The 21801-nt window shown below is 44.8% G+C and overlaps 1 protein-coding gene across 1 annotated transcript in view; it reads right to left on the reverse strand.

Annotated features, from left to right (window-relative positions):
• Window positions 1-21599, reverse strand: part of NACC2 (NACC family member 2, BEN and BTB (POZ) domain containing) — a 63090-nt gene extending 41491 nt beyond the window's left edge. The window contains exons 1-2 of the mRNA XM_015405480.1: window positions 20733-21599; window positions 7011-7178 (exon numbers count right to left, since the gene is read on the reverse strand). Coding sequence (XP_015260966.1) covers window positions 7011-7178; window positions 20733-21597 — 1033 coding nt within the window. The 5' untranslated portion in view covers window positions 21598-21599. The remainder of the gene's footprint in view (window positions 1-7010; window positions 7179-20732) is intronic.
• Window positions 21600-21801: the final 202 nt, after the last annotated feature.

The raw sequence follows: 21801 nt of genomic DNA on the forward strand, positions 1-21801 counted from the left end.
GGGTGACAGATGGGTTAGAGCTGACTCGGTGACTGGGAAGTCAAAAACCCTGCTTGGAGGGTTTGGACCGTTTGGTGCAGGCAGCTTGTTGTCCGGAACTGAATTTTGGTTTTTGGAAGGTGGGCTTTTGGCCTCCCGAAGACGTTCTTGGTCTCCATTGTGTGTCCAGAGATTGATGAGTTGGGGTACCCCTCTGCCAGGACCACAGAGGTGATATCTCCTATTTTATGGGATTCTTTGAAGCCAGCTGAGAGGTTTTTTAATAGTGAAAGCCACTTTTCTGAATAAACAAAAAACCCCAGAAGAGATGAGATTTGCTAAATATAATATCATTATTAGAAAAACAACACAAGGAAAAAGGGGGCAAATGTTCCAATTCTTACTTAAAGAAAGAAGAGTCTTAGAACGTTTAGAGGCAGAAAAGATTTTTAAAAAATAACTTGCTCTATCTTAAGCAGTGCCATTGGTATAATACACCTAAAATTTTAAAATCTATAGCCAGAAGGGTTAAACAGAAAAAGGAGGCAAATACGATACATCAATTAAAAGACAAGTCGGGCAAAATTGTTACAAACTCATCATCAATTATGAATATCTTTAAAACTTTTTATTCAAAACTATGTACTTCAGAGAATCCAAGTAAAGAAAAAATTGAGAAATATTTAGCCTTACATCCTCTTACTAAATTGGCAAAAGAATACGTGGATTTGATGGAAAGGCCTATTACATCAGAAGATGTGCTGGAATCAATTCAAAAGCTGAAATCAAATAAATCACTGGGCCCTGATGGCTATATAAGTGAGTTTTATAAGAAATATGCCTGTCTTTTAGTTCAACCTTTAGCAGAGGCTTGTAATCAAGTTTTGGAGACAGGTAAGCTACCACCTTCCTGGTCTGCAGCAACGATGGTAATACTTTCTAAAACTAATATTGGCCCCTGCCACACGGGCAGGAAACTGCAGAGGAGAAGTGTGGCTGTTTGCCCCGGGGCAAACTAACATGCAGTAAAGCGATCAGACCTACTGTGGAGGTTCTGTGGAGGTACTGTGGAGGTTCCATGGCAAGGGAGAGGTGCCGATCACAACACACGCCTGCGCGCAATGAAGAAGCGCGCGGCGCGGCGAACTGGTTTTCTTTTTTTGTGTACACTACGAATGCGCATGCTCCGTTGGGTGCGTGTGCGCATCCACGGAGACGTGGGGGGAAAAAAACCCTTTTCCGCAAGGGGACATGAGCGGGCGCCGGATACCACCGGAAACGCGATCAGACGCCCGCCCTTGCCCCGCAGTTTCTGGAAACTAGTACCTCCAAGGTACTAGTTTTTTGCTGCGCTTTTACGGCAGGAAGCCTCAGTTGTGCCACGGAAGCACTACGCTTCCCAGATGTGCTGGTGAGATCGCGACCGGAAACTCCGCTTGTCTTCCGTATCTCTTGCGTGGCTAATGTTGCGTGTGACCGCAGCCAAAGATACTTTGATTCCTTCATCATATCACCCAATATCTCTGTTGAATGCCGATTTTAAGTTATTCACAACAATTTTGGCAAATTGTATGAACCAATTTATTGTTAACTATATTTCTCAGGATAAAGTGGGCTTTACGCCCAGCAGAGATCTTATAGAAAATACCCATAAGGCACTTCATATGGTGCAACATTAACAGAATATAAAGCAGCAAATTATTTTACTTTCTTTAGATGTAGAAAAAGCTTTTGATTCCCTAGAAATCCCTTATTTAAAATCAGTGCTCATGCACATGGGTTTTAGGGGGGAAATTTTGACAGCCATTTCAGCTATTTATACTAATCCACAAGTTAACATAAAGCAATAATATATATTCTGATAATATTCGTCTAAGAAGAGGAACCCGTCAAGGGTGTCCTCGGTTGCCAAGTGCTTTTTGCACTGGCAATGGAACCATTGGCAAATGAAATTAGAGGTAAGAGACAAATTAGAGGTATTAAAATAAATCAAAAAGAATATAAACATGCTTTTTGGGGATGAAATTTTGTTATTTTTATCAAATCCAATACAATGATTAGAGAGCTTACAGCCAGTATTAGACATTTTTGCAGAGATTTCAGGTTTAAAAATAAATCAAGAAAAATCAAATTTACTACCACTTAATTATTTTACATATAAACAAAAATATAACCATAAGTAGGCTACTAGAAATATTATATATTTAGGCATTAATATTACAAAACATTCGGATCAGCTTTTAAAGAATAATCATGATCTTGTACATCAAGAACATCTTAATAAACTTACATCATGGGAAAAATCATACTTCACCTGGATGGATAGGTATAATTTAATTAAATATTTCTTTACCCCCTAAATGTATCTTTTTATTTAGAGATATACCAATTAGGATACCTAGTAAAAAGTTAAAACTTTGGCAAGATACATTAACAACATTTTTATGGGCTAATAAAAACCATCATATTCACTTTAAAACTCTGATCTGGCCTACAAATAAGGGAGGTATGCAATATTCTAATTTAAACAAATATTATAAAGCTATTCATCTCTCTACCAGTGAAGATAAACCTGCTGGATTAATGTTTTTAATTCATATTTTCACCCAATAGATATACAAAGTATCATATGGCAACGAAAGACAGATTGGCGTGTAGCTATATATAGGAATAAATTTACTGGGGCAGCTTTGAGTATCTGGGATATATATATAAAACAACTAGTGCCAGAACATTCTCACTTTTCCTCCTTATTAAATCAGATCAAGCCTTCAGGGCAACAAAAAAAAGATGGTAAATTGTGGAAGTTGCCAAAATTACTAAACTAATTGACTTAACAATAGGGAATAAAGTACTAGATAAACAATCCTTAGGGAAAAAAGATGGAAAAGCCAATGTCATAGTATATATTTTATCAATTCCGCTCTCAAACATATTAAAGTCCCCACTAACAGATTTCAAGAGAGTGCTCAATTCCTGTGAACATAATAAAAAAGGATTACTCTCTAAAATATATAAGATTCTAAGTGAAACTGAATCACCTGGAAAGGTATCATATCAGTATAAATGGCAAAGGATTGTTAAATTATTCTGAAGGAAGACATTTGGGGGGAAATGTGGGTATCTATAGATTATAATTTGTCTGTACTTTTAATGAAATTTCAAACTTTTAAGGTTCTTGCCTGTTGGTATTATGCACCTAAAATGCTTTTAAACTAAATTAGGAATATAAGTCCATACTGTTGGAAACAATGTGGGCACATCAGATCATATATGGATTGTTGGTTGTATTGCCCTAAAATAATGTATTTATTTATTTATTTATTTAAATTTATAACCCGCCCTCCCTGCAAACAAAAAATATCTTCAATTTCAGGATATACCCTTGAACTAACTCCTGAATCTCTATTTTTTGAACTATAAGATAGAATTCAACTGTATCCACATAGGGTAATCATTGTTATTTTATTAACTATAGCTAAATGAACTTTTTCTCATTATTGGAAAAACCCAACAGCCCCCCCCCCTTACCTCTATGGCATAAAAATATATGGTATCGTATTTTAGATTATTTAGAACAGCAAGGTGAAATTCCTCTGAATCAATGAAAACTTTATATTTTTGAATTAGTTATCTAATATTTATAATCATCCTGGAAAGATGTATGTAAAACTCTAGGAACATTAAAGGAATAGGATACCTTATGTTATTATAATTCAAGAACTATAGAAACAGATACGAGAGCTTGGGTAAATGTTAAATGTTAAAGTATACAAAGGAAAAATGCTAGTTTGCAGTCTCTAAATTTTTAATGTTATACTTTTATTGTATATGTATTTTTAATGTTATACTTTTATTGTATATGTATTCATATAATCTTGGTATTTTTATAACTGTTTTGTAGGTATGTCTGTAGGTACCTGAAATAAATTATTTTTTTCAAAAGAAGAGGAAGAAGAAGAAATTGAGAAAGAAGTGGGAGGGAGAACTCTGTTTCTTTTGAGCTGACTACCTGTAAAGACAATTTACATTAAACTTCTGCACATTCACAGCATACACAAACCCCACATTCACAAAATAAACTAACAAACTATTACATAGATCTGCAAACTTGGCCACTGCACTGCTCACCCCAATTCTATATTATTTTTGAACAAATCAAATAACACCAGTTGCAATACTGATCATTGTGGGACCTCACTGCCCACTTCCCTCCACTGCAAGAACTCTGTGTGTGTGTGTGTGTGTTTGTACTCTCTGCTTTCTGGGTTTAACCAATTTTTAGTCCATAAAGGGCCTGACTTTTTATTCCCTGACTTCTAAGGGATTTCCAACTGGCCTCAACGGGGCAAGGGCTTTTTTGGCCCTGGCCCCACCTGGTGGAATGAACTTCCATTAGAAACCAGGGCGCTATTACAGTTCCCCGCGGGGCCTGCGAGACAGAGCTCTTCCACCAGGCTTCCAGTTGAGACAGCAGATGCCCACCTGCTACTGGCCTCCCCTCTAGTCACCTCAGATCCGAATGGCTACCTGGGAACCAACTGCTTCTTGCTGAGATCAGTTGAGGCACCGGGCTTTCATTGATTGCTGGTTTTTGATAGGTTCTTAGATAAATTTGCAGGGAGGGCAGGATACAAATAGAATCAAGGGAATAAGTAAATAAATAAATAAAATAAGCTCACTCAAGAATCTTTGGTGGGACCCCAACAAAAGACTTTTAGAAGTTCAAATCTATTAGGTCTACCAGATCACCTTTACCCACAAATTGTTAACCTTCTCAAAGAACTCCAAAAAGTAACAGAATCAGTTTTCTTTTACAGAACTCATGCTGAATTTCCCTCAGCAGGCTTTGTTCCTCTATCTATTATAAATCAAAAATAATAAACAATAATAATAAATAATTTATCCAGAACAGATTATAGGCTAACTGGCCTGTAAGTTCCTGGATCCCCACTGGATCCCTTCTTATAAAATTTATGTAGCATTTGCTATTTTCCAGTCCTCCAATAAAGAGGCCGGTTTTGGCAACAGGTGTTAATAGAGCAACAGTTTCACATAGAACATAAGAACATATCAGAAGCCAATGTTGGATCAGGCCAATGGCCCATCCAGTCCAACACTCTGTCACACAGTGGCCAAAAATACCAGGTGCCATCAGGAGGTCCAGCAGTGGGGCCAGGACACTAGGAGCCCCTCCCACTGTTGACCCCCCCCAAGCACCAAGAAGACAGAGCATCACTTGCCCCAGACTGAGAGTTCCTATCTATAACCCGTGGCTAATAGCCACTAATAGACCTCTGCTCCATGTGTTTATCCAATTCCCTCTTGAAGCCATCCATCCTTGTAGCCACCACCATCTTCTGTAGCAGTGAATTCCATGTGTTAATCACTCTTTGGGTGAAGAAGTACTTCCTTTTATCCATTCTAACCCGACTGCTCAGCAATTTCATTGAGTTTCTGACAGTTCGGACCCCATCAACGTGTATTTATAATTAGGATTTTTAACTCCGATGTGCATCACTTTGCACTTAGCCACACTGAACCCCATTTGCCACATTGATGCCCACTCGCCCATCCTCAACAGATCCCTTTGGAGTGCCTCACAATCCTCCCTGGTTCTCACCACCCTGAAAAACTTTGTGTCATCCGCAAATTTAGCCACTTCACTGCTTACTCCCAACTCCAAATCATTCATGAACAAGTTAAAAAGCATTGGACCCAGTACAGATCCCTGTGGTACCCCACTGCTTACCTCCCTCCACTGAGAAAATTGCCCATTTATACTCACTCTCTGTTTCCTATTAATTAGCCAGTTTTTGATCCACAAAAGGACTATTGAACTTACTTAGGAGCCTTTGATGAGGATCTATTGGGTCCCCCTGGTCCACATGTTTGTTCACCCCCTCAAAGAACATTAACAGGTTATTGAGACAAGATCTTCCCTTACAGAACCCATGCTGAGTCTCCCTCAATAGGTTTTGTTTATCTATGTGCCTACTAATTCTTTCCTTAATAACAGTTTCCACCAACTTACCCGGACCCTTTTTAAATATGGGAGTGACATTAGCTACCTTCCAATCCTCAGGAATCGAGGCAGATTTTAATGAAAGATTACATATTTTTTCAGGTGATCCAAAAGTTCACATTTGAGTTCTTTCAGAACTCTTGGATGTATGCCATCCGGGCCTGGTGATTTATCAGTTTTTAAGTTGTCTATCAGTCGTAGGACCTCCTCTCTCGTCACCTCAATCTGACTCAGGTCTTTCAACACCTCTCCCGAAATCAGGGGTTCTGGAGTGGGCAAGCACTTCTCATCTTCCACAGTGAAGACAGAGGCAAAAAACGCATTCAGCTTCTCAGCCATTTCCCTATCATCCTTCAGTACTCCTTTTACCCCTTGGTCATCCAAGGACCCCACTGCCTCCCTGGCTGGTTTCCTGCTTCTAATGTATTTGAAGAAAGTTTTATTGTTGGTCTTTATGTTTTTTGCTATTTGCTCCTCCTATTCCCTTTTTGCCTGCCTGACCACAGACTTGCATTTTATTTGCCACAGCCTGTGTTCCCTTTAATCAACCTCAGTGAGACTAGCTTTTCACCGCTTAAAAGAATCCTTCTTACCTTTTACAGCTTCCATTACTTTGTTTGTTAACTTTTTTCTATACCTGTTTGTGCCTTTCTTAACCTGCGGTATATATTTTTTCTGAGCTTCTAGGATTGTAGTTTTCAATAGTCTCCAAGCTTCCCCAATGGTTTTGACCCTTTCTACTTTTCCTAACCCTAACCCAAACCTGAGGCATATCTGGGCTTCAGTTAGTATGGTTTTAAATCGGTTCCAAGCATCTTGCAGGAATCTGATTCTCCTGGATCTCCCTTTGAAGTCCCTTCCGACTAGTTCCTTCATTTTTGCAAAGTTCTCCCTTTTTAAACCAAAAGGATAACCTTAGAGGGGAAAAACTACATCAAAACCTAACTGAAGATGAGAGACCAATTCTAAGTGTTTCAGATAGAAGAGGAAGTTCTTCTTTCATTACCTGCAACAAGTTCAAGTTTCTCTCCAGGATCTCCTTCTGAGTAGAGTTTTGGATGGCACCGATATCCAATCTGACTGATGAGACTTGCTGGGAGAGCAACTAAGTCTCGCCGAATGAGGACACAGGAGCGGCTCTCCAATGGCACCTGTTCTGGTTTCTCTGGAGGCCCTTGGAATGAAGCAGAGACAAAGAGCAGGAGCATTAAAGAAAGATGATATACTGTGTGAACCTGCTATTTGTGGGCCCCTGGCGGCTCTGGAAACAGAGAGAGCTGGCCATCAGGAGGCTGGGAAGGGGAAGGGGACCCTCTCCAGCAGCCGGCTGGAAATCACTCTGGGTCTGTGTGGAAACCTGTGGTGCCAGGTCCCCTTGCGCTTCAACGGCTTGCATGGGCTCCATACTCTGCTGATGGGATATGTGTGTTTGAAGCCGGACCACCTGACTGGTCACAGGGCAGGGTGGATAACAAGCCAAGTGGTCCCAGAAGAAGCAGGAGGAGTCAAAGTCATCGGCTTGAGACGCTACCTTCGCCCTATCAGACAGCATCAAGTCCTTCTTTCTTGTAGCTCAGCCTCATTACAAGCTAATTCTGATGCAAGGAAATGCACAATAAGTGACATAAAAGTGAAATGCTGAGCTGCAACGGAAAAAAAAAGAGTCTTCATGCAGGAAAGACAGCAGAACAAGAGCCAGCCACAGACTGGTATTCTGCTTCAGATACCCTTCAGAATCTCTCAGACGTTCCATTCCCTTGGAGAAAGATTATACTGGAGCTTCTGTTGCCTTGTGGTTCCCGTTTCACACACAGTGGGAACTTCTGAGAGGGCTCCTCAACACCGTTATGCAAGGACACCTTCCCTGCCGTGTATTGGGCATTTTTAGGGAATGGGTGGGACCAGGTGGGTCTTGTGCCCATCAGAGCTTTGGGTGGAACAGGAGATTCTGATTGGCTCTGCAGATGGAAGAAACATGGCTTCAGCAGCCACGGAAGCTGCGGCACACAGATCCTCACTGCCGCCCAAGTCTTGGCCATCATGCTCTCCCTGAACAGGAGGTAGACAGAGAAGCCCACGACGGCACAAGCCCACAGGTTTGCTCTGGCTGGAAGAAGGAAAACAAAGCCCTTCCCACCAAACTGTGCCAGGGACAAAAGTATGCTGGCTGGCCTGAATGGCCTCTTCCCCACTGCAAGCAGCACTCTTGTGGCTGAGGAGAACGAGACGGCCGGGATGCATATGGGAAAGCAAAAGCCACGCCTGCTCAGACCTGCTGGGGTCCTATTCTCCCTGCTCTGCTGCTGCCACAGCTGCTGCTGCTGAGGAGCAAACTAAGCCAGCTAGTTTGAATGTGGCCCCCCCCCCCCCCCGCGCGCGCGAATTCCCACCCCAAGAACAGCTCCTGGGATGAATGCAGGCTGGCTGGTTGGAAGGTGTGGGAGAGCAATACCTGAGAAAGGAGAAAGGTGGCGTGTACATTTTGTAAATAAATAAATATACCCCCTCCCGGGACGAGAGCAGGGTGTAAAGCTCTTCTCTTCCCTCTTCCTGGAGACTTTGTGGCTTTTTGTGTCTGAGGGGTATGTTGGGGGGATCTCACTGTTGACATCAAATTACAATGAAGAAAAAAGGAGGTCTATTTTGCTCGTGTTAATTTTAAGCAATACATTTTAAGTCATACACACTTCAATAACTTTGGAAATATCTTTTATGTTTCTATCAAAATCTGGCCAGGATTTCTCTAACTGTGCCCATCACCTATGCAGTGAGCTCCAGCTGCTGCTGCTGTCAAGAGGCACACGTGCCGGGCTCCTCTGGGCAGCGGGGGCTCCCCTGGAGTGAGGGAGTCAGAAGGAGCATTTCCCCCGTCTGCACGGGAGTGTTACATGCCTGCAAAATGAAGACACATACTGTCCGGTGAAGGTTTCTTAGCTAGTTCATTATGCGGACTTATTTTGGGTGTATGCAAGAAAATGTTTTTAAGCAATATGTTAATTTTAAAAGGCATCCCACTAAACAGAACTTCTGTCTGACATCCTGAAGCTATTATCAGATTTATGCATAATATCAATCCCTGATCTTTTGTGGCTGACTCTGTCTCCCGTGGCAGCCATTTTGTGATTCCACATGGGCCTGCAGGCTGTGGACTCCCACCTCATAGGGTCACCTTACACTGGAGAATTGTAGGATCTTCACTATAATTCTTTACAAACATATGAAATCCAGGGTCACAGAAGCAAGGGCACCACCATTTCGATACAGCAATTCCACCAGTTCTCAGCAATTCCACCAGTTAAAACACACACACACACACACACACACACACACACACACACACACACAAGAATTCTTCCTGCTCTACTTGCTTGCCCTCCCCATCAATGTATTCTAATTCATCTTGCAGAAAACTACTTCTTCCAGTCATTATCTTACAATTGATGACCATGTCCCAAAAGCCCAAGGCAAGATGGGAGGGAAGGAGGTCTGGCCTTCCAACAGCTGCCGGCCACCTGCAGAGGGAAACCTGCTTCTGACTTACACTCACTGATGTCCATCACCAGTTCTGGTGTCAGTCAGTTCCAGCGCCTGGGTGAACCAATCGTAAGAGGAATTCATGTTATCTTGTGTAGTCATAAATAAATGAATATTTCTGCTAAAAATCAGAGTGTAACACAATTACTTCAATCCAGTGCCACACTGAGTTGTTGGCCAGTTTGCACTGTCAGGGCACTCATACATGCTTACAAGGAGCAATGCTTTCTGAAGTTTCTTTGTGCTCAAACAAAATTAAACAAATGACAGCAAGGTGTTGATCTTTTAACGTTACTTCATATCAGCCATGCACTTTAATTGTTGTACAAAAAACCTCACTGAAAGTACCAGGACCCAAGGCACACCAGGACCCCCATCTCCACAGAAAACTATGCTATCAATCTATTCTATGGTACTCTGAAACATTAAACGTGCAGTTTTAATTAATGGGTTTGTTTGGATATTTCAACTACTCTAATGTCAAGGAATGTGGCAAATATAACATGATGGAGAATTCATTTTTCCCCCTTCTGGATTGAGAATACAGGCTATGCAAGGAAATAAGTAAGTAATAAAGGGACCAGCAATTCAAAGGACATACATGAACAAATAGAAAATTGCTGCAAGTTCACATACAAAAATGAATAGACAATAGTAAACTTGATAACAATGACGTTTTGTGATATTTAATGTCTTTGTTTTTCAGAACGTCATAAACAGAAGATGACATCAACCAGAAGTACGAACATCTCGAGTGGTTGTTCATTTCGAAGAACTCTTTATCAACCAAATTCAGTTCTCAGGTTGTTTTATTACACTCAGTAGTGATATCAATCTTATCCAGCACAGCTCCAACAGCCCACGGCTAACAAGTCTTAAGTTCGGACATCAAGTTTACTATTGTCTATTCATTTTTGTATATGAACTTGCAGCAATTTTCTATTTGTTCATGTATGCAAGGAAATAAACAGAAATATGTGATTGTTAGGAAGCAAACAGTATCATCAACCTATCTAATTCTCAACATGGCCTGCTCTGTGGATACTTAAATCCAGAGACTAGAACCATGAACAAACCAGACAGGTCTTTCAACAAACCTGAAAAATCCCCAGATTTGCAAAAAACCTGAAATCTAATATATATATATATAGATCACACACACGGGGGGGGGGGGGGGTTAACCCCCCCAATAAAAGAAGCAGTGCCTGTATCTTTAAGAAATGTATGCCCTCTGAGATATCAGTAGCCATTCTAAGGGTTCCTAAGCAACCACAACAATATTGCCAGCCTTCAAACCTTGATTTCTCTCAGTTAAAAGGCAGGGCTATTTTCGCTTCTCAAGGCCATGGCCAGCAGCAACCACCACAAAACTTACTACTATGAAATTTGTGCCATTCACCCAGGTGTGGTGGCGGCTGTGATTTGATGTCACACAACTCACCTGGGCTCAGCAGCAGCCTCCACACAACTAGCACAGCTTGGCTGGGATCTGCAGCAACCACCGGAAAACTCACCTGAGCAACTTACTACCACACAACTTCTGCAACCCTCTTCTCAGGGAGGGGAAGCTAAGAACCAGCATCATGGCCTAGTGGGGAGAGTGTCAGACCAGGATATGGGAGGTGGCAAGGGTGGAAAGTGCTGTCAAATTGCTGCCCGCTTACGGTGACCCCTCCGGGAATTTCCAAGGCCAGAGACCTCCAGAGGTGGTTTGCCCTGGCCTGCCTCTGCACGGCAACGCTGGGCCTCCCTGGCAGTCTCCCACCCAAGGACTCGCCAGGGCTGACCCTGCTCAGCTTCTGAGACCTGATGAGCTCAGGCTCGCCTGGGCTATAAAAACGTAAGTGACAGTGGAAAGTACCAAGGACCTGGGAGACCCAGTGGGGGTCTGATCAATTATTTGCCAGATTCCTATGACTGCAAATGTGCTGTGCGGCAAAAATGTGACACTTAGATACATGTGTTAAGGTAGACTGGTATCCCTACACAAAGCATGGAGGCTGCTCATCCCCTATGAAGGACAACAATTTCAGACTATCAGTCACACACAGAAGAGCAACTGAAATGAGAAGTCACCTTATGCCAGACAGTACAGACAACTTGGTTGACAGCCAGAGGCAAGACACAGACAGTGCAACCCTGTGGAGTTTTCTTAATTTAACAGCAGTTTAAACATTATTGCTCATGACCACCTTTGTGGGGCACCAAATGAAGTGGGTCTCCTCCTACCTGGCAGTTAACTTCCAGAAGATGACTGGGGAATAGCTATTCCACTCTATGTTTCTTTTCTGAAATGCCACAGGATTTCATCATGATTTGTCACTTGCATGAAATGGTTGACTGAAGCCACCAAGGCATATAGGACGGGTACCAATCAGCACGGAAATGATAGCCAGCACTAGCTCTCACGCTCTCCTGGTCTTCCAACACAACGAACACTGTCAAAGCTCTGAATTAATGCTTGGGGGCAATTATAAAGTAAATTAGCTTAGAAGCAGATGTTATATTATTATTTATTATTACTTTAGATTTGTATCCCACCTAGCTGGGGCAAATTGGCTCAAGGCGGCGTAAACGATAAAACAGATAAAACAATAAATACATTAAAATTGTCAAAATTCAAAAACCAGCAATTTACATATATGTTAATTATATATATAAAAGCTGAATGGTGGTGTCACTTCTCTAGAACATTCCACACACTCCGGAATTGGTTGGTGCTCTGGTGTGTCACTCAGAATCTGTCCCTATCCACTGGCTGCATTGCTTGAGTCTCGCCTCCAACATACTAAACAGTTTGCTGTTCCTCTCCCCCCCATAGCCAGTCAGAACACAGAGGTTATTTGCATATGCAGCCTCATTGGCCTTTGCCTCGGAACACAGAGGTCGTTTGCATATGCGACTTGATTGGCTTTTGCCTCTAACATTCTAAACAGTTTGCTGTTCTGAGGTAAAATGTGTCCAATCTCCAGGTGAGGGCTGGAGATCACTCAGAATTACAACTGCTTTCCAGATGGCAGAGATCAGTTCCCCTGGAGAAAATGGTGGGCTCTGTATCCTTATATGCTGCTGAGGTGGCCCCCGTATGACAACCAATGTGACGTAGCAGTCAGGGCTTCAGAGCACGGGAGAGGCTGCAGGTGTGTGGGGGGTAGAAAGCTGAAGAGTGAGGGGGAAATAAAGGTAGGTTGATGATTGGCTGGGAAAGAGATAGGGTTACCAACTCCAGGTGGGAAATTTCTGGAGATATGAGGGATGGAGCCTGGAGAGGGTGAGGTTTCAGGAGGCATGGGACCTCGGACAAGTACAAAGCCATAGACTCCACCCTCCAAACCAACTAGTCCCTTCTGGGGAACCATCGTTGCCAATCTCCAGGTGAGGGATGGAGATCACTCAAAATTACAACTGTTCTTTAGGTAGCAGAGATCAGTTCCTCTGGAAAAAATGGTGGACTCAATCTCCACAGAAGATCAGCTGTTACAGCTACAAATGGAAAAAGCCAATTTGATTCTTCGCTTCCAGGGAATTCCAGAGACTAAGGGAGAGAATCTGAAAGAAATGATGAGTGAATTACTGGCCCCAGTGACAGATATGAAGGCAGAATCTTTGCTGAGCGAAATGGATGTAGCCTATAGGTCATATTCTGGATATATAAAGAAAAATAATCTGGCTGGGGAAATAGTGATAAGATTCTCAAAGAGGCATGTGAGGGATGCAATCCTGAAAACGGCATCTGGCACACCGGTGAAAGTTGGAGAAAACACTATCAGAATTCTAAAAGACATTCCATTTGAAATAAGGCAAAGGAGAAAGAAGTACAAAGATTTAATTCTTTTTCTTCAGACAAATACAATTGGATTCAGATGGCTAACTCCAGAGGGCATAACCTTCAAAATTAAGGATAAAAAGGAAAAGATTGACTCTGTTCAGAAAGCGTGGGAGTTTTTGAGAGTCTAGCTGGGAGAGCCAGAGGAGGAAGGGAAAAAAGGGATTGACAGTAGGTCCAGTGGTCTTCCGAAGAGGATTCTCTGTCTGAGAAGGGGGCAGCAGCCCCCAAAAGTCCTTACAAACTGCGAAAGAGACTGGGCAAAGGGAAATGAAGATTGAAGGACTCTGAACTGTGCTTTTGAAATTTTTAAAACTAGATGCTTAGGGATCTCTCTTGTAAGTTAAAACTAAGAATTGAAAAAGATAATACTATACTTGACTTAATTCATTATGGGATTAGCGTGATAATGTATGTTTAAGCTGATTTGATGACCTCCTCTCTTGGGTTTTTAGTCAGTAGTGGGTATCTTTTCTTTATCCTTATATGTAGTCCCCTTCCCTATTTTCTGTTATAGTTTGTAGTGTTAATAAAAATGCAATAAAAAATCCCCTCCGGGGGGCATTAAAAAAAGAGAAAATGGTGGACTCAGTGTCATTATACCCTGCTGAGGTCACCACAGCAAATTGACACTGAGCGTCCAAGGCCGGGGCACGCACCCAGAGCCTCTTTCTAGAGTTTGTTGTATTTATTTCCACAATGAGCCTTTTTCCTAGTATGTGAATAAATACAGATGGCGGTTGTTAGTATATATGGTCCAAAGCAAGAAGGCCATGCACCAACGTGTGATATAGGGCTGTAACATGTTCAGTTTCCGATGGCTCCAGTGGCGACTCCTACTTGAAGTACTGGTGGAAGAGCTCCGGTTTACAGGCCCTGCGGAACTGCAGAAGGTCCCGCAGGGCCCTGATGTTCTCCGGGAGCTCATTCCACCAGTGTGGAGCTGCCACTGAGAAGGCCCTAGCCCTCGTGATGGCCAATCTGGCATCTTTCGGGCCAGGGAGAGTCAGGCGATTTTGCAACCCTGACCTCAGTGCTCTCTGGGGCACATATGGGGAAAGGCGGTCCCCTCAGGTAGGCAGGCCCCTGACCATACAGGACTTTAAAGTTCAAAACCAGCACCTTGAAACGAATCTGGTATGTTATTGGCAGCTAGTGCAGTGCCTTCAGCACAGGCTGAATGTGCTCTCGTATGGAAAGACCCATTAGCAGCCTGGATGCTGCATTTTGCACCAGCTGCAGCTTCCGGATTTGGGACAAGGGCAGCCTCATGTAGAGAGCGTTGCAGTAATCTAATTGTGAGGTAACCATAGCATGAATCACTGTTGCCAGGTCATTGCATTCGAGGAAGGAAACCAGCTGCCTAACCAGCCGTAGATGGTAAAAGGCTGACCTGGCAGTGGCTGCTACCTGGGCCTCCATTGTTAAGGCAGCATCCAGGAGCACTCCCAAGCTCCTGACCTCCGGCGCTGACACCAACGGCACCCCATCGAAGGTCAGTAGTGGGATCCCTACCCCCAATCCACTCCAACTCAGGCACAGGACCTCCGTCTTCGTTGGACTAAATTTCAATCGGCTCAGCCTAAGCCAGCCCGCCACGTCCTGAAGCGCCCACTCCAGGTCATCTGGGGTAGAGTCGGACTGACCGCCCAACAGATAGAACTGGGTGTCATCACCATATTGTTGGCACCCTAGCCGATGCCTCCAAGAAATCTGGGCAAGGGGGCACATGTAGATGTTAAATAACATCGGGGATAACACCACCCCTTGAGGAACACTGCATACCAGAGGGACGTTTGTTACCCTAAGGCCACCCTCTGTCCCTGACCTTGGAGAAAGGAGACGAGGCATTGCAAGGCAAGCCCCTGGACCCCTATGTGGGCGAGGCGGTGGATCAGGAACTGATGGTCGACCATGTCGAACGCCACTGACAGGTCCAACAACAACAGGTGAGAGGTCTCACTTCTGGACTCAGCACTACCCTTTGGGTGTACAGGTTGGATCCATGGTGAAGAATGCTTTTTATCAATATTCCTAATCAATGGATTTGCCAGCTGCACTGCTCCTCAGAGACCCAGACCTCCCTTGCCACCATCATCTATACCTTAGAAACCTTGAATACTCAAATATGAGGCTGCCCTTGAAAACCATTCAAAAACTACAGCTGGTTCAAAATGCAACACAAATGTACTGTTACCCACTTCGTGGGACATACATCACTGATCCTCAGACACCTCAAGATGGGCAGCCGTGTTAGTCTGTCCGTAGCAGCAGAAAAGAGCCAGAGTCCAGCAGCACCTGGAAGACGAATAACGTCTGTGGCCGGGGAGGAGCTCTCGTGAGTCACAGCAGAGTCACCTCTTCAGAGCCTTAGGAACGCGACTGGCTTTCAGTTGGTTTCCACACATAATTCAAGCGCGGGTTTTAAAACCCTCAAACATAGGCTAGGACCAAAGTGTCCATAGGATTGTCCATTCCAATAGAAACCTGCCTCATTTGCAGAGGTCACTGCAAGACCTCATTGCCTGTGCTCCACCTCCCTCGGAGGCTGCTCGTTTTCAGGGTCAGGACTCTCTCAGGAGGAGGAGCCCCCCCCGTTGTACAACTGCCCCCCCCCAGGAAGGTCCACCTGGTACCTTTCCTCCTCCTCTTTTGTTCCTCAGCAATGAAGCACAAGAGGGGAAGAGATGTCCTGGGGAGGAAGTGTTTGGCACTTTCACTCTTGTCTTTGAAGGAGATGGTGTATTGCAAACATAAATGTGGTGTTCAAGCCAAGTGCTGGGTCCGCATGCTTGCTTCTGCCTCTTGCTTTGCCTCCTACCCAGGAAACCTGGATCCTTATTTGAACACTGTGTTACCCCACACTCACACAATAGCACAAAACACGAATATTTTATTAAACCAGACAAACGTATGATATGAACAGAACCGTATAACTAAGAGGTTCCTCAAACATGAGGGTTCTTAGGTATAGCAGAGTTATAAATGGAACAAACACCTAAAAATGCCATGACAAAAACCTTCATTCTTTATTCTGGAAAGAAATGACCCCGTGATTTGTCTTATCAAGGTTCAGCTAAGTTGCTGCTGAAGTAAACTTCTGTTTCTCACCAGATAAGTTCTCCAACAGAATTAGTCCCACTCTTACGACAGAGTTCCCTGTCACTTCGCAGAGAAACCCTTTTTTAGTCTTTTATGGTCTCAGTTCGGGGGGGGGGGCCTTGCCACCAGTCCCGCTCCCCTCCTGCTGCAGTTCAATGCCTTTGTCGTGCTCTCCGTCTTTCTCTGCACTGCCGATTTCCAAAAGCTCTGTGTTTTTCTTCCCCTTAAATTCTTGCTGTTGCGCTGACCTGGGTAGCCCAGGAGGCAAGCCCGGTCTCATCAGATCTTGCAAGCCAAACAGGGCCGACCCTGGCAGGTCCGTGGAAGGCCTGGGATGCAGAGGCAGGCAACAGGAAGCCATCTCTCCGAAGCGTCCAAGCACTAGAAGTCAGCCATGACATCCAGGCAGACACACACACACACAAACACTCACCAGGGGGAAGAAAACATTCTTGCTGTCCTGCCAGAGAAGCTGGCTCCTCTCTCTTCTTTCTTCCTCCCTCCTAATCTCTGCTAATCATTTGTCAAAACCAGACCCTGCCCTTGCCTTTGACAACTGCCGGCCTTGCTCTGCTGGCCTGTCAGCTACGAGTGGGGAGGCTGCCGTCTGGTTCCTGCAGAACTGATGTTGTTGAGAGGAAGCTGGCTCTTTCTTGGTCTTTCCTCTCCAGGACATCTCTTCCCCTCTTGTGCTTCATTGCTGGGGAACGTTTTTTTGGAGCTGGGAGGAGGCACAGCTCTGAGCTCCAGTTGGAGGGAGCTGTTTCTTCCCCTTTCTTCCCTATTTTACACCAAATTTGCAAAACTAAGACCCCCTCCTCAAAGTCTTGCAGTGCAGGGGTAGCCTTACAATTCAGGGCCGTACAGTCCCTGCTTGGATGGTGCTGGCAGCCGATGTCCCTTGCAGAATGTCCGGAAGAGTGGATGATGAAACACACCATTTCCCAGGGGATGGAAAGGGTGAGGCTGGCGGGCATCTGGTAGGAGCGGCAGGCTGTTGTCCTCTCCTCTCCCTCGGTGTGTGATTGCAGCAGGCAGGATGGCAAACAAGGGCCCACTCCAGTGACATCAGCCCATATGAGCCACTCAGCAGATCAGCAACTAATAAAGAGCTCCGCTCAGAACACCTGACATAACTAGCTGCTTGTGTAGTAGCTGAGTCACAACCATGCTAACATTTTAGCTTTATGAATTCCACACACCACCTAATAAGAGTGAAAGTGCCATACTAAACAGAGTTACAGCCTTTTAAGTCTACTGAAATCGATGGGCTTAGAAGGGTGTAACTATATTTAGGATGGCCCTGTGGATAACTTAACTCATCCAAGTAATTATATAACTTTGCCTTAGATATCTATTTTCCCTTTTGCCTGCATTTCACTTTCTGCCATTAGAAGGACAGACTACAGTAAGCAAAATGCAGCAGAGACCAGGAAATGACTCACGGGCAATGGGGGGGGGGGCGCTTGGGAGGGAGAGAGACTCAACAAGAGTGTGTTAAATTGACCACCTTGTCCCTTTTAAGTGTGTGTGTGTGTGTGTGTGAGCGGCTCCTGAAAAGAATTCAGAAGCTTGAAACTTTTTAGCTTCAGAGATGATTTACAGAGATTCCTAACCCCAGCTCTCCAGATGAGCGTCTGCTGCTCTCAACCACGACACCAAACTGGACTTCAGGAATCTTTCATCCAGATTCTCATTCTCAAACATTTAGTACACTTCCTGTTTTCGTCCTATGCAAATTTCTTGTTAGAGCTCTGTCACACCAGCAGAACCTCCATTTGCAAACTCTTCTGACTCTGGCTGCACCCAAAATCGTGTTGACAAAGGAAAGTGGAAAGTTGGACACAAGAAACCTGCTGAGCTCCAGAACAAAAAACTGTTGGCATTAACAGAATCTTTTGACAGGTCCAGACTGGCTGAAAATGACATGAGGCGGCAGCAGCAACATGCATCACACGGTCACATCTTCTTCCCCGTTCAGCAGGGCTAGCTGCTCTCATGGGGAGGCCTCCTTGAAGAACGAAAATCCCGGTCTGGACAACAGGTTTCCCCCGTTCGCTCTTCCTTGCCAATCTCTCTCTTTGTTCCCTCCCCTTTCGTATCATGGTTTCCTTTGCCACCCTGATGAAGATGTCTGTGCAACTTGAAGATATTCATGCTTGTAATTCAACAGAATTTTTTTGGCCCAACAGAAGATCTCCACAATTCTTTCTATACTCAAGACAAAACCTTTGCAAAAGTGTCAGTTTCAAAGAAACCAATGCCCCCAACTGCCAGTCTTAACACATGCTGAGAAGAACATGAATATAGTCTCCTTCTTCTTCCCACCACAAACAAAATAGTGCTGTAGTCTCCGGAAGCCTGCAGCACAACACTACCAATTGTATGGAAAGGAGAAAGGCACTGCACCTGAAAAACGAATGGCCAACCAATGCATTTAGCATCTAGATCAGAGATACTCATTCGTTTATTTGATTCTTACCCCGCCCTCCCCTCCCCACCCAGGCTTGGGAGCCACCTGTAACTCCTCTGAGCACTGCTCCAGTGTGGCACCTGCGCCATCCTTCAGGAAAGTGGGCAAGGCCCTGGCCTGGTGGGTCTTGTGGCTGGCCAGAGGAATGGGCACGGCGTGAGCCTCCCTCAGGTGCAGTCCTCATTCCAGGGATGGCCGAGGGCTCTTAGCCACAGGGTGAGTACCAGTGACCTATATTCTCTTTCTCATCAACCAGCCTCCAGGAATATACTGGGCCCATACGAGGGATAGGATGGGAGTTAGGGGGCATTCTTACCCTTTCTAAATCTCACCATGGAAATAAACTGTACTGTACACATTTTTTCCCCAACTCGACATTTTAATTTGAAATCAGCAAATTAGTAAGCCTGACAGTTATAAAAATGTGCTAGAAAGAGAAAGTCCAGGATTAGGTCGCACTGAATGTTTATTTGGGGCGGATATCCAACACAGGAGTCATGTTTTTTTAGCGTAAGTATTTCACATGCGCGACTTGACTGTGCAACTGAACAACAACATTTCATATGGAATGGAATTACTGGTTGTTCTGGCATATATATAACATACAATTAGGTGGAATTTTTGGTGTTTTCTTATTAACTAGAAATAAGGCCCGTTGTGGAAATAAATACAACGGGATCTAGAAACAGTGTCAGTCTGCTTTTAAAACATGAATCTGGGACCTGCACACCACCAGAATACAGCAGATTCCATATGCAACTGACATTCCAACTGCCTTGTGGGGGGGGAGTTTGAGGTGTGGAATGGAGTGAAGTCCAATCAGCTTCCATATGCAAAAGACCAGGTTGTCGCAGCAGTTGTGGTGTGGGCGGGACCCGGGCTTTGCCTTCTGATTGGTGGCGATATATGCTGAGGAGCAGTGCCATCAGCCATACACTAAGGGAGTGCATTTTAGAATTAGAACTTTGGCACCCACTATTCAATTATATATAAGGAGAGATAATTGCAAATTGGTATTGGTACGTTTTCTACTGGTATTTTGTACATATATGCTAGGTAAAAGGTAAAGGTTTCCCTTGCTTGAAAGCTAGTCGAATCCAACTCTGGGGGGGGGGTGCTCCTCTCCGTTTCCAAGCCGAAGAGCCAGTGCTGTCCAAAGACATTTCCTTGGTCATGTGGCCAGCATCTAAATGCTGAGTCACACAGAATGCCGTTACCTTCTCACTGTTTATCTACTTGCAGTTACTTGCTTTCCAACTTGCATCATCAAGTGATGACTTACGTACGGCCACCCCAACAAGGGGCTTCCAGGGCCAGTGAGAAGCAGCAGCAGAGGGGGTTGGTCGTGGCCTTCCTCTGTGGAGTCTCCCATCCAAATACTAACTCTGCTTCGCTTCAAAATCTGATGAGATCAGGCTATACTTTTAAATGGTCTGATGATTTTAAATTGTTAAACTGTTTTTATTGTTTTATTTTTTATAATGCAATTATTTATTAGATTTATACCCTGCCATCCCCACCAAGGTAGGCCGCCCTGAGCCTGCCCGGGCAGGGAGGGCGGGGTATGGATCTAATAAAGAACCCTCTGCCCCATGCGCCACCTCCCTCCCCCTGGAGTTTTGCGAGTGATTTCCGTACAAATAAAAAGGCCTACTGTCAACAGTTCTGCTTAAAGGCCTGACATCAGCACTGGTTGCGCCCTGGTAAAGACCGAAAGGGTGGGGGGGGCGCCTAGGGGGCGGGAAGCAGAAGAGGCACTCAGACAGAAGCCACACCCTTGCCAGTTCCCTCACCTGTGTAGCCCCCGGTGGCTTTGATGAACATCTGCCCGTACTGCTCTTCCGCCATGGTGTCGTAAGCGTCGTCCTCTTCTTCGTCCTCTTCGTTGTGGTAGGACGTAGGGCTGTCCGTGGCTGGGATGCTGCTGCTCCCAGGGCTGGTCCGCTCCCCTTGAGCGTACTGCCCCAGTGGTACGTTTGGGAGAAGCGTGGCCAGGCTGGGCACTCCATAGTAGGCCACACGAGATAGCTTCAGTGAAGCAGTGCTGGAAGAGCCCCCGCCAGTTGCGTCCCGCAGGCTGGCCTCCAGGGACCTTTTGGTTGCTAGGCTCGGCGTTGCTGTGGGCTGCAGCTCCAGGTTTTCATGCTTGACCCGCGTGAGGAGTGGGATTGGCATGGAAGGGGACATGACACAGGGCACGGGAGTGGCCTGCAGTGGATTGCTAGGACTTTGTGGTTCCGAGCTGGGATCTTCTATCATGGTGGTTTGGGAATCACAGTGAGGAGAGCTCACTTTGAACATCAAGTCTGTTCCTTTCTCCACAATGTGCTGGATCTGGAGGAAACCTGCCGTGTACATTACCACAAGTTGCTCGCTTGCAGCCATGGTCAGCTTCCCAGTGTAGCAAAAGGAAAGGATTTGCTGGAAGCAAGCGGGGGGCACTGAACCAGGGAGCTCAAACGCACTCTTGCTGTTCCCAGTAAACAAGTCTCTGAAGTAGAGGCTGCTGGCGGCCAAGACCGCCCGGTGGGCCTTGAAGGCCTGTCCCTTCACGACAATGGAGACGTCGCAGTAGAGCCCCAGCAGCCTCTGCTCGTTCAGGGTGCCCAAGACGGTGTTCCCAAAATTGGGAATTTCTATGTGCAACATCTGTGACATGGCTCAGCTAATCCTTACAAATCCAAAAGAGGGCACATCTGTGGGGAGAAGGAAAAAATGAAACATAATCAAGACAGAAAAAGAAACAAGGCATCAAAAGAGAGAGGAAAAAAACAGCCAACGAAATTTGCATCCTGCTCTTCTTGCAAATGTTTCCTGAGAAACACCCACACGAGAAGCAGAAGAACTCAGGGTTAACAGGGC

The sequence above is a fragment of the Gekko japonicus genome, unplaced genomic scaffold, assembly GCF_001447785.1.
Source record: "Gekko japonicus isolate JY-2015 unplaced genomic scaffold, Gekko_japonicus_V1.1 scaffold1059, whole genome shotgun sequence".
In the NCBI taxonomy this organism is placed as follows: Eukaryota; Metazoa; Chordata; class Lepidosauria; order Squamata; family Gekkonidae; genus Gekko; species Gekko japonicus.